The 12,945-nt window shown below is 44.9% G+C and overlaps 2 protein-coding genes across 2 annotated transcripts; one reads left to right on the top strand and one right to left on the bottom strand.

Moving 5' to 3' along the window:
• Positions 1-6,491: 6,491 nt before the first annotated feature.
• On the top strand, positions 6,492-7,979 carry LOC108930935 (leishmanolysin-like peptidase 2). The gene is made up of 5 exons (XM_018746430.2): positions 6,492-6,646; positions 6,853-6,951; positions 7,200-7,331; positions 7,445-7,578; positions 7,731-7,979. The coding sequence occupies exons 1-5, from the start codon at positions 6,515-6,517 to the stop codon at positions 7,942-7,944; spliced, it is 711 nt and encodes a 236-aa protein (XP_018601946.1). The 5' UTR covers positions 6,492-6,514; the 3' UTR covers positions 7,945-7,979.
• Positions 7,980-9,583: 1,604 nt separating this feature from the next.
• Positions 9,584-12,049, bottom strand: LOC108930933 (uncharacterized protein DDB_G0292642-like). Its single transcript, XM_018746429.2, has 4 exons — positions 11,923-12,049; positions 11,500-11,600; positions 10,800-10,973; positions 9,584-10,075 (listed from the first exon to the last, which is right to left on the bottom strand). Exons 1-4 carry the CDS (start codon positions 12,005-12,007, stop codon positions 9,617-9,619), a joined length of 819 nt encoding a protein of 272 aa, XP_018601945.1. The 5' UTR covers positions 12,008-12,049; the 3' UTR covers positions 9,584-9,616.
• Positions 12,050-12,945: the final 896 nt, after the last annotated feature.

Raw genomic sequence — 12,945 nt, 5'->3', positions numbered from 1 at the left:
CAACAATCAGTCAGTGTTGTGATCCCACCTACTGGTCCGTCTACCTCTTTCCTTCACATGAGGGTGAGAGATGTTGGAACTAATAAACAAGCCACGCCCACTGGTCCAAACACCACACCTCATTTACATATAATCCAGACTGCAGGAAAGAATAACGTCCAGATCAGGTCTCCAGTCATATTCAAAGGGCACATGAGGATAAAAAGACAGGTGACTTTGACTGCAAAGCCACAAACAGGCAGCGGTGGGGCAGCACCACTGCCAATCAGAATTAAAACATGGATTCCTCAGGACAGCCCTGCCCTCTCTCAGGTGGAGCAAGAGAGGCTGGAGCCAGCAGTCACTGAAGCCGTCAGCACTGTGTCCAACATACTGTCAGGTATGGAACACGCTGGTCTAATATGCTCCTACAGGGATGGGTTGTATTGATCTGCGTGTCTTTACAGCCGTGTCTTATGACCGGCCAGTGAACAGGGTTCCCAGTCGACTGCTGCTGAATAGAGACATAAACAAGTTCTGCAAATTTCTCTGGAGGAACGCCAGCGTCGCCAACTACAACAAGTGAGTGCGGCTGCATCACTGTCTCCGAAAATGTTTCAGTTTGTTTACATGTCAATATGATTATGTTTACATTTGTTCATTTAGCTGATGGTTTTCTCCAAAGTGACAACAAAAGTGTGTTGACCTGCAATATGAGCGGTTTATGAGTGGCAGCCCTGCCATAAAGTCCAAAATACCATTTTTGTTGAGATTGGGTCACAGAGGTCCTGATTCAGTTTGGTGGTAATTTTTGAGGCTGTACTTTTGGGGCATTTAGCAACTATCCTTAGTATACTATCCGGTGCCTGTCTGTCCCTGTCGCTGAGCTCTGGCTTGCAACCACTGGTCCTCTGCCGATGCACTTTGTCTATGTTTGGTATGTGTTGTCATTATTTTTGAGATTTCTTATTCTCGACATGTTAAATAGGGTGGCACGGTGGCACAGCGAGTGGCACTGCTGTCTCACAGTGCCTGGGTAGTGTGTGAGGACGTGGGTTCAATTCCCACTCAGTCTATGTGGAACTTGCATGTTCTCCCTGTGTCTGCGTGGGTTTCTTCTGGGTGCTGTGCTCTGGTTTCCTCTCACAGTCCAAAGACATTCTGTTCAGATTCACCCATGGTGTGTGAGTGACAAAGAGAGAGAGTGTGTGTTCCACTGATGTATGGATGAGTGACTAGCAGTGTAAGTCACCTTCGTGAATAAGGTGTGTGGGCTGATAACGCTACCTAGAATTCATTGCAAGTCGCTTTGGAGAAAAGTGTCTGCTAAATAAATAAATGTATTTGACCTCCTTGGAACTCTCTCAGTTGCCTCATACTGCTATGAAAACTAACTGGCAATCAGCCTAACATGACTCACCTTTTCATTTTGTAACTGTGTTTTGGGTTCTTCGAAGTTAAACGTCTTTTTTCATGTGTTGTTTGTTATTTTGTCCACCCCTTGTAATTGATAGCACCTGATTGACAGTCAGAGCTCACCTTTTCTTGTCTAGGTGTGGCAGAGCCAATGAGAACTACGGAAAGGAGACCTGTCTAGGTGTCACTGTGAGTCGCACCATCGGATTTCCAGCATGCTTGGTGTCGTTCCTCTCCGCCACACAAGGAGGTGCTGTTTCTGACGGCGGTGCCCACCTGCTGACCGACAGGTTCCCGATGAGCACCTGAGCGGCTGTGCTGTCTACCCACACCCAGACTCCCCCTCCGTGGTGGTTCTGAGGCCAGAAGGGGCGGGACTCCCTGACACTGACTTTGTTCTGTACCTTCACGCTCAGAGCACAGACAAGTGTCACGCCGAGGTGAGTCAGTGCCCTGACGCCACATTCCGACTACTGTCACCGCCGGGTTTGGTTTCTTCTTAAGTGCTTTAACTTGTAGATACCCTGTGGTGACTAGCTTTCCATCCATGGAGGCCTCTGCTTAACCTTGTGTCCTGTGTTTCCAGGATAGGCTCCAGACCTCTGGGATCCTGTCTTGATCGAGAACCTTTATTGTCATTTACACATAGTGTACATGGATTGGAAATGTTGCACGGTTTCTCTCGGACAGAACGCATGACATCATAAATAAGTACACAGACTGTAAAGACACAAATGCTGACTGTACACCTCAAAGCTGTACTCACTGTACGCAGAAACCTCTGCACTTGGGCTCTACTCAGCCGTGCACAGATTATTCACAGTACAGACACCCCTCGACTCTCGCAAATAGACTGTTCCTCAACCCCTAACGTAAGTCGAAATTTACGTATGTCGGATTCCGCCTCTTCCCCCTCCGTTACAGAACCAAGTCGTCTCATTTCCTTCGCATTTCTTGCAAACACGGGTATAAAAATATTACACAATATATAATTATCTAGTAAATGTCAGACATATTAAGTACTGTAATAAGCCATAGATCTAGTCAATTAAATAAATTTTTACATTTCTGTAAAGCATAAATTTAATTAAAAGAATAGACTACTGCATACAGTACTGTACTGTGCGTGTTTACCATACATCTAGTAGTATGCTGGCACACAAGAGGGTGCTGTTGTTGCGTAATTTAAAATTTTTCCATCTCAGTTATTGCACCTTGACCTTTATTCATTATTATAGTTGTTTCATGCTCGCCGTGCAGCATCCTTCACTATCGTATTCACACTCGATACGACTAAACCTGGTTACCGTGTATAGACCATAATCTTTGTCCACCTTCATACTTCCTTATTATTTTCAGTTTCATCTCCCAAATCGGCCGCTGTACGAGTGCGAGACGGTTCTCGTTCTCCTTCGAGTGCACGTTTAGCACCGGACATTGTGAATAACGAAAACGGTAAAAAATATGGGAAAAAAGCACTACGCTAATGAGAGGAGGTGCGTTCACAGCTCAAAACTCGCAGGAACTGAGAATGCAGCTTCTTGACTTGTCTGGTTACGCCTACTTGCGCTTAACGTATTTCAGATGTTCTGCATAACGTAAAAGTGCTACCCGTAAATAATGTGTATGCCAGGAATTTTTTACGTAAATCCGGATTTTACTCAAGTCGTACACAACGTAAACACTATACACAAACTATTGCACATAAGTAACTTGTGTGAGGACAGATGGCACGTGGTAAATGGAGAAGGGTTACCACACGTAGTGTTTTTAAGATGTAGTGTGTGTGCAGGTGTGCAAATGGGTCTCTGAGGACGGCGCAGACTGTTTCCGGGTGCTCCGCTCATGGGACTTCAGTCCTAGTGATGCAATCAGTTCATTTCACTGCTCCGGTGAGGAAGTGAGTAAATGTGTACTGCGCCTCCGTCCATGTATAAGCTCTTTTACGGTCCTCTTGAACCCACAGCCCGCCGTGCTGGCCTACGCGGCACACTGTCAGACGGACCGACACGGTCGTCCGCTGGCTGGGGTGGCGGTCATCTGCAAAGATCGGCTGAGGGGAGATGGTTACAGCCACAGCAAAACCGTGCAGGTAACAGGGGTGCATTTACGTTCATGCTACAGGTGACACTGCTGCACATGTCACAGGTAACATACATGCTGATACTACAGGTGAGTTAGTGGTAATTAGACAGGTGAGTCCAGTAATGTGGTGTTTGGCTTATCTCTACAGGTAACGTTGGTACACTTACACTAATACTACAGGTAACCTAGGTAAACGTACATTGACACTACAGGTAACATCGGTACACTTACACTGACAGTACAGGTAATCTAAGTAAACTTACACCGACCCTATAGGTAAAGCAGTGTTCACCAGTGCTGCCCTTACTGATGCAACACCTCTCTCTCCACGTGTTCTCGTACACCGCTCACATGACCATTTACACCACAGCATTCATGGTAAAAGTGTAACACAGGTTGCGTTTCTGAACTTACTGTGTTCTTATCCTGCTGCTACCCTGGTGAAGGTGCAGGAGTGCGTGCTGAGTGCTGACTTCCTGCTGCCTTGCAGACGCTGGTCCACGAGCTCTTTCATGTTCTCGGGTTCTCCAAGCAACTTTTCGACATGTGGAAGGACTGCTCCCGCTCACCGCAAAGTGAGTCCCAGTCCTCCCTGCTCTTACGCTCATGGTCTCCAACATAACCGTATGGTGATGGTCTTATGGTCCATGGTGTCCGTGATCTGTAGAACAATAGGAACTCCATGATGTCATTACAGAGGTGCTTTAATGGGCTTTCATGTTATACGGTTGTAGCTTTTTTGTAGCTTCCTTTTTATTATCTTCTCATGATTATTTATTTATTACATTTTTGTTTCCTTTATATTATAAACCCAGTGTCGTAATGTCTTCACAATGCTGCTGGAATGTATATGTGTGACCGGGGAGGTCTTTCACGCAACCGAACTGAATGTGACTTTGCATCATTGATATGTGGTGCCATACAGTGGGGGAGGGCTGCTCACGCCGGGGTCACGTGACCAACACGGATCACACCGGCCAGGTGAGGATCTACACCCAGTCTGTCGTTCAGGCCATGCAGACCCACCTGGGATCCTCCAACGCCGAGCTGGGGGGACCGCTAGAGAACCTGGTACTGGTAACACACAGAGATTACCCCGTTACACCGTTTACAGCCAATAAACATGATCTGACAGTGTAGTAAACAGTAGTTTACTGGCTGATATTTTCTCCAAAATTCCTGTTCTCAGTAGTATCTGAACCCTCTTATGTACCCATTAGTAGAACTTGTCAATAATATTCATTTAATAATATCTAATGTACATTCTGTGTTGAATGAACCACTTTATACTAAACACAGTTCTCAATTACAATTATTAACACTATTAAATATAGCATTATTAATTATTAGTAATTATTGATAAATAGGGGGGTGTGGTGGCGGAGTGGGTTGGACCGGGTCCTGCTCTCCAGTGGGTCTGGGGTTCGAGTCCCGCTTGGGTGCCTTGCGATGGACTGGCGTCCCGTCCTGGGTGTGTCCCCTCCCCCTCCGGCCTTACGCCCTAAGTTGCCGGGTTTGGCTCCGGTTCCGCGCGACCCCGTATGGGACAAGTGGTTCGGAAAATGTTTGTGTGTATTGATAAATAGAAGTATGAAAAAATTGTACTGTTAGCCAGCGTGCACCGTGTGTTCATTAACACTCATCCTGTTGTTTCTGCCCAGGGAGCCCACGGTTACTCTTCCCACTGGGAGGCCCGGGTTCTACAGGGCTCCATCATGGTGGCGGCTCTGGGCGACCCAGAACTGGTGCGGATCGACCCGATCACCTTGGCTGCCCTGCAGGACACGGGCTGGTACCAGGTGAACTGGAGCGCTGCTCAGAGTCTCGAATGGGGAAAAGGTGAGGAGATGGTGAGGATAGCGGTGGTGGTGGTGGGGGGGAGATCTCTGCTCTCCCAGTAAGAATCACCTCCCAGTGTGTGTAAGATGTCGTCACCGTGTTACTAAATCTGCAGTGAAATCTAAGTGTCGTGTGTGTTAGTGTGTTATGGAACATATTTACATTTATTCATTTAGCAGACGCTTTTCTCTAAGACGACTTCCATCTCAGAGAACGATACAAAAAGTACATAACATCAGCAGAAGGAGAGATTTGGATGCAGACACGTGATTCTCGAGGACAGTCAATTTGTCTTGTACCACGGTATAAACCAGTGTGCATTACAGGATTATCTGCAGAAAGGTTCTTCAATTATTAAAGAAATTATTATAATAGTTAAACACAAACACAAGTTTATCATGCACTTGAGATGAGGGGAGAAGTGAGTCTGAAATAGGTGAGTTTTGAGACCCTTCTTGAATGCTGAGAGGGATTCAGTAGTTCTGAGTGACCGAGGGAACTTATTTCACGACATCTGAGCCAGAAGTGAAAATCTCTGCGCTTTTGATGTTGGACCTGTTGTGTGCGGGACCTCCAAATAGGCAAAGGTGCAGCGTAGCAGTGCGGTTGGGGTGAACTGAGCGATCTTACAGACGATCTATAGATGTCGTGAGTAGATGTGTTGATGGTTTTGTAGGTCGTAACTATAGTGCTGGATTTCATACGGGCAGCTACAGGAAGAGAGAGAGACAGCAGAGAGAGTTGGGGGGAGGGGGGGGTACGTGGTAACACTTTGGCAGGTCAAACACAACTCATGCAGCAGCGATCTGTATCAAACACGTGTGTGATGTCAGTACCCCGTGTGCTCATTTTTAGTAAAGTGGGGGTGACTTTGGTCTTCTCTGTGTTGCTTAATCCCTATTTAATATTCACTGCAACCAAAATCTGCCCTCCTTGAGCAGGGTAGTTACTGTAAAATGACTCTATTAAACAACATCCTGTTGTACAAAGCACTAGACAAATAGTTGTTAAATTAAGACATGTTCATGCAGGGCAGGGCGAGCACTTTGGATCCCCGACTACCTGTGGTGACGATTCCTCCGCCTTCTTCTGCTCGGGCAGGTAACGTCCTGTCGGTCCGTGTGCTAAAACCGGCACAGGCGCTGCAGTCCTACGCAGTGTCGTAGCATTAATGCCGTGAACTGATTTGCCGCTGATGCCCCTCTTCTCTCCCGCCTGCTTGGGGCCCAGTGGGTCTGGGTGTCATTACCTTCACCTCCACAAGGGAACGTGCCAGACCGACGAGTACCTGGAAGGCTGTCGCATCTACAAACCTCTGATCAACGCAGTGGGGATCTCTTTTTTTTTTAATTAATTAAATGAACGGTTTTTAATAATGCGCTCGATATATTAAATATGAACTGTAAAGTAATTTTTAAATGAAATTATTCAGTTTTTTTTTATTAAATAACTTCTTCTGATCTGTGATGTGTGTGATCATTTTATGACTTTATTTATTGCGATTTCTGTTCCACCACTCTGTGTCTCCTGCAGAGCGAGTGCCGGATGGAGGGGGGCGAAAGAGCGATCGAGTGGAGCGGGGAGATCTATGGACCAGAGAGTCGCTGCTTCTTCTCTGACCTGCACAGAGAGGTCAGTCTATATATGTGTGTGTGTGTGTGTGTGTATGAGAGGGATGTTTGTAAGTCTTTTTGCATTGTTCAGTTATTGCTTATTTATAAATTGGGAAACGTTTAGTGACCTGGTTCTATAGTTCTACACAAATATTAAACATGAGAACAGAGATATGTATTAATAATCAAAATGACAAGAACACAGTCTCACACACTTTGATAAACATGACAATACGCAGCAATAATGAAGTTACCTCCCTCTCTCAGAACATCTCTCTTTCTCCAAGCGGTTCAGCGGAGGGTCGGTGCTACAGACACCGCTGTACTGGGCTCAACCAGTACCAGGTCCAGGTGTTTGACTCTCACTGGATGGACTGTCCAGCCGGCACCTCCATACAGGTACCACGCAGGGGTCGCGTCGGTTCGCTTCTTCTGTGCTCTCGAGTACTGGGCCACACCTGCTACCTGCTTGTGTGTGTGTGTGTGTTGAACCATCTTTTTCTGTACCGCAGGTGTTGGGGTACACCGGGTCCATCCTCTGTCCTCATGAGACACTATGTCACCATTCACATGTCACCGCTCCCACAAGCTATGAGGCTCTTCCACCTCCTGGTCCTCCCACCAGTGGTGGCTCCTCCTCTCAGAGGTGTGTCTGCTCAGTACCGCATTGTGCTCAGTACCGTTTTGCGTTCACCTTAAAGTTTTCTTAAGCATGTGTGTATTGTGAACACCATCGTAATGCGGAGACCTGAGCAGTCAGTGTGTTCCAGTTGTTTTTAATGATCATTCTCTTTACAGAGGGGGGTCTTTGGCCCCTGGGTTTTACTCCGATTCCCCCCCGACTTTCACGGTGCCAGAGAGCAGCGTCGAACTCCCTCTAATCACAGCCCTGGGGGGTGCGGCAGCGCTGTGTCTCACAGGCGCTCTAACGGCTGTTCTGTACCTGGCCTGTAGGGGGCACTACGCCCTCGGAGTCAGGGTGCATGCTGTCACGGACATGGAGACGGCTTGAGCGCTGTCCCTGCTGTCCATTCATAATCCATCATATCTCTGCACAAATAAAGTTCTAGTAAAATGTCACAACACTTGGTTGCCTTCATACAGTTCATCGTTTAACATTTACAATAGAAAGTAAATCACTAGTGTTCTGAGCTGGGTGTCTATTTGAAAATTGTAACCTTACGTGCTGCTTACTGAATCTCATAACAGTGACATTTATGAAGATTTATGAATGTCGCAGCTGCTTTTCTCCAAAACAATGCAAACTGGGAATGAACAATAGTGCATTGCGCAAAATATCTATGACATGTTACTCACTTTATTTCTCTCAAAGGAAATAAAAGAGGGCAAGAAAGACTTTTAATGAAGTAAAAAGAGAAACAAGCTTCAACAGTACTTGATTTTCACTGCAAGTCATTTATTTCTGTTTCAGTTTGACTGCAATCTGTCTATGAACCGTGTGGGGTGTGTGGAAGGTGTGTTTAACCATGAAAAAAAAGTCAGAATTTTCCAGAGAACTGTTTTATAACTTTGTTATTTCGTTATTGAATAATGTTATGAACTTTATGAACACAAAGTTCCTGCAGCTGAACACAGATCATCCGTTTACTATAATACAAGACAAAGAAATAATATTTTACTGTCTTTAAATATTTTGGATACAGGTTTCATCCCATTGTAACTTTTATCTGCATTATGTGTTTTTTTTTTTTGTGTTGAATTATTGCAGATAATCTTTGTGCAATAAGCCTTTGGACCTGGTGGTTGCAGGTTTGAATAAAGAAGTCAGTTTACAGACAATTAAAGATGTATGGAAGTCGTATTAAAGATACTGTATGTTAATGAGGTGCTACACTGTCTGCATCTATTAATTTACTGGACGCTCTTCTCCAAAGCTACTTACACTGATTTACCCATTTATGCAGCTGGGTAATTTTACTGGAGCAATTTAGGGTAAGTACCTTCCTCGAGGGTACTACAGTGAGTGGGGTTCGACCCTGCGACCTTTGGATCTAAAGACAACAGCTCTCTGTTTCTGTTATGAACATCTATTCGACATACAGAATATTCAGTACTTCATTTTTTTATCCTGTTCATAATATGAGTTCAGTGGTCATGCGAGGTGTGAACAGGAATAAAGTGCCAATAAAAGATGAGGACATGTATAAGGAATAATGACACTTCCTCTCTGCAGTGAACACTTTGGCACATAGTTCGGAGTAACTGTCAGTCTAAGTTTTTGGCTACGAGTCAGGTTTCCTCATCTTGCTGTAATAAGAGCAACATTTTTTTTTAAGCTGCATCTGAGTATTTATCACCAGTTCCATGTTCCTTTACAGCTGACAGTGCAACATATCTGTCCTTTTTTATCTTTAGGTTCTGTACTTATATCTCAGTAAATAGTTAAAGTACGCACAGTACATTGGAGCTGCACTGGATACCATAGGGTGACTTTCAGTGTGTCTATGAGGTGTGATAGAAGAAAAAGCTACAACAGGTCATTCTGTTCACAAATATTTAATGTAATTTAATGACATGGTATAAGATCTATGCCACTTAATAAAACAACTACTAACAAAAGCTAAGTGATGCGTTATGCAAGTATACCTGTGCCGTTCTACACTACATCATATCATAAAAAGCGTGTGTGTGTGGAATTAGAACGGTTATTATTATGGATGTTATTATGGGTTACTCCTGTTCCAGCAGGGAATTGATGTCTGTCTCGGAGCGACCCCATCAGAGCAGAGTTCGAAATAAGAGCTCGTCTTCAGGCAGTTGGGGGTGAGCTTCAGACAGACGAAGCAGAACTCCTTCTGACACCTGGAACAGATGATGTTCTTGCAGCCCGTCTTATCGTGCTCCACCAGGAGCCCGCAGGTGGGACACGCCCGAATGGCGGGGCACTGCACGTTATTCACCTCTGGCAGCGTTATCATGGGACACTTCTTCAGCAGCTCGAGGTCTTTGTTGGTGCAGCCGTCGTTCTCGCAGCGATCTGACCGAGGACCGGGCCCTTTCCACTGCTTCAGGCACTGCCAGCAGAACTCGTAAACCTGGCCCATCTCCGCACTGCAGATTGTGCAGCGTACGTTGAGGTTCATGTGGTCCTCCCGCTCCACGACTGAGAGGCATCCTGGGCACTTTGCACAGAAAAATGAAAATTAGAAACAGTCCCAGCAGCTCTGAGCACTACAACATCAGCTTTCTCAGTAGCTTGTAAAATCACACACACACACATTGTCTGAAACCACTTGTTCCAAGCGGGGTCATGGCGAGCTGGAGCCTAGCCCAGCATCACAGGGCACAAGGAGACACACCCAGGACGGGATGCCAGGCCGTCGCAAAGCACCCCAAGTGGGACTCAAACCCCAAACCCACCAGAGAGCAGGACCCAGTCAAACCTGCTGCGCCACTGCACCACCCACCTTGTAAACTCTTAGCATTAAATCTTAAAATAAACAAATAAAATGAATAAATGACTATGATTTACACCCCTGATTCTACTTACCTTCTTGGTTTATCCAGTAAACTTGGACTTCACTTATTTTTACACCTGCACTACTTGCGTGTTTCTACTACACACACGATCTCCTCTAAAGCAACATATGGAATTGGTCACTGATTCTCATTAAATAAATATTTAGTGGTAAAACTAAGGGACACAAGAGTTTACCATACTTTCAGGCAGCACCGTGTATTGTGATTTATACTGGTATTAATTGTATATTTGTGATTAAACTGCCATACTGTATAAGACGTACTGAAAGTTCTAATCATTGCTTTTTTACACATATATATATTGATGGAATGTTATAATCCTTACAGATTGATATGGTTTTTTTTTTTACACATTACATTACTTACTGATTTATATTCACAGAATTCTGCCGCAGCCAGAGCTGCCATGGCTTCCTCAAAGTGCTTCTGCTCATCGGCTGTGAGAACTGCCAGTTTGCGGACCTCCTGGTAGGACCAGAGCGCCCCACACTTTTTCACCGTTCCCTCCTTCAGTGCTGGACACAGGAACTTGTACTGACCCTGCAGTCAGAAGACGGGACAGGAGGTTATCAGATGTCCGAATGTCCAGATACCTGAGAGTGCCAGAAGACCATTAAATCCTGAAAACCCGAGTCAGTGTCCTGTTGTCCCATAAACCGATACATCTGTCACATGGCCTTTCTAAGGATTTTTCAGGAACAAATTGCCTTTGTAAGCCAAGGGAAGACAATCTCAATTTTATCCTTGATAAACTGGGAGGATAGAAGACATGAGGAAGTTCACTGGAACCACAGGGAGAAAGGATCTGGGAAGTCCAAAGTAAGCTCCTTGGCATCTGATCATAATTTCCCTTCTGATATTCGGAGTTGAAATCTGATCCTTGTTTCGATTTCGTTTTCTTAAAGGGACAGCAGTGCAATTCTTTTTTATTCCTTCTGTTTATCAGCAGCAAGACATGCTTACAGTCTGTGGTCTTATGTGCCACCTGCCCCCCCCCCCCAGCTTCCCAACACCGACACGTTTGACAGTAGCCAGTAAAGTAATAAAATTAGAAAATATAATTCACCTGGTCGAGGAGACTTCGGCACCAAGCGGTGAGAGACTGTGGGGTGACAGCATGTCCACAGGACATCTCTGCCCTCAGGGTGTCTGGGTCATCGTCCAGTGCTATAGACAGACAGCATTGTATCAACATTCGTTTGTTTGTTTTCAACTAGTTTTACCTCTATATGGATTGTTAAGAGTCAATTCAAAAGATATGAGAATAGCTATGAGTGTAAACATAGATCTACAATAATAGATTTTTAATGCACTACTTTAACCATACATGCAGTACTACCATATATCTGAACTTAGGTGCCCTTAGGTACAGTGTTTTAAAAAAGTTTTTGCACATCAATACAGCTTTTACTCACAGTGTTCACTTATACAGATACACAGAACTCATTGGCTGTAGCTGAAACGCAAAGTGAACGAGAGGAAGACGTACTGATGTCATCAGGTCTAGTCACAAACTTCAAGGTGCTGTCACCGGGGTCGTAGCGCTTCTCCTGCTCCTGCTGCTGGGTGGTCATTGTGGCCCACAGTGCTGCAGATCCTCTCTACCGCTGATCCTCCTGCCTTGTTTTGTGTCTGTGGCACTGCCTTGTTTTTTATTTTCGAAAAGGTTTTACTTTCTCTTTTCAACCAGTTAGATTTTGGAATGGTCACATGATTTCCCAGAATTGCACACATGTGCAATTGTTATGTGTTTATATTGCACGTAACGAGAAATGTCAATAACATCAGTCAATAACCCAATAACATCAGACCTTAGATTTGTAAAAGTTTTGTGATTGTCAGTAAAAACACACACACACACACACACACACACACACACACACACACACACACACACACACACACACACACACACACATTTTCAGAACCGCTCGTCCCATACGGGGTCACGGGGAACCGGAGCCTACCCGGCAACACAGGGCGTAAGGCTGGAGAGAGGGAGGGGACACACTCAGGACGGGACACCAGTCCGTCGCAAGGCACCCCAAGCAGGACTTGAACCCCAGACCCACCGGAGAGCAGGACTGCAGTTCAACCCACTGCGCCACCGCGCCCCTCTTGTCAGTAAAACATCAATAAAATAATAAATGCTTGACTGAAATCAATAAAATGTGCAGAGTTATGGGGGATTCTGGGCACGCAGAGATTGTGCAATTAACATTATCAACAGGAGAAAGAAAAAAAATGCTTAATAATTAATAACAAACCTTTCTCTATAGTCGGACACTTTTTTTTTTTTTTACCCGTACACATTCCCTTCAGGTGGTAAAGAAAGAACTAAAGTGGAGGAAAACTTCTTTGTTTTTTCCCTTTTTGGAACCGTCTCTTCCATACTACGAGTCCTCATTACTCCTGGGCAATAAAAATAAAATAACCCAATTAGCTTTTCATTTGTAAAAATGATCCAACTTTCCCTTTATGTTGTTACAATTGCATTAAATTACACTGGGGT

The sequence above is a fragment of the Scleropages formosus genome, chromosome 11 (assembly GCF_900964775.1).
Source record: "Scleropages formosus chromosome 11, fSclFor1.1, whole genome shotgun sequence".
In the NCBI taxonomy this organism is placed as follows: Eukaryota; Metazoa; Chordata; class Actinopteri; order Osteoglossiformes; family Osteoglossidae; genus Scleropages; species Scleropages formosus.
This window is presented reverse-complemented; position numbering and strand designations above follow the sequence as displayed.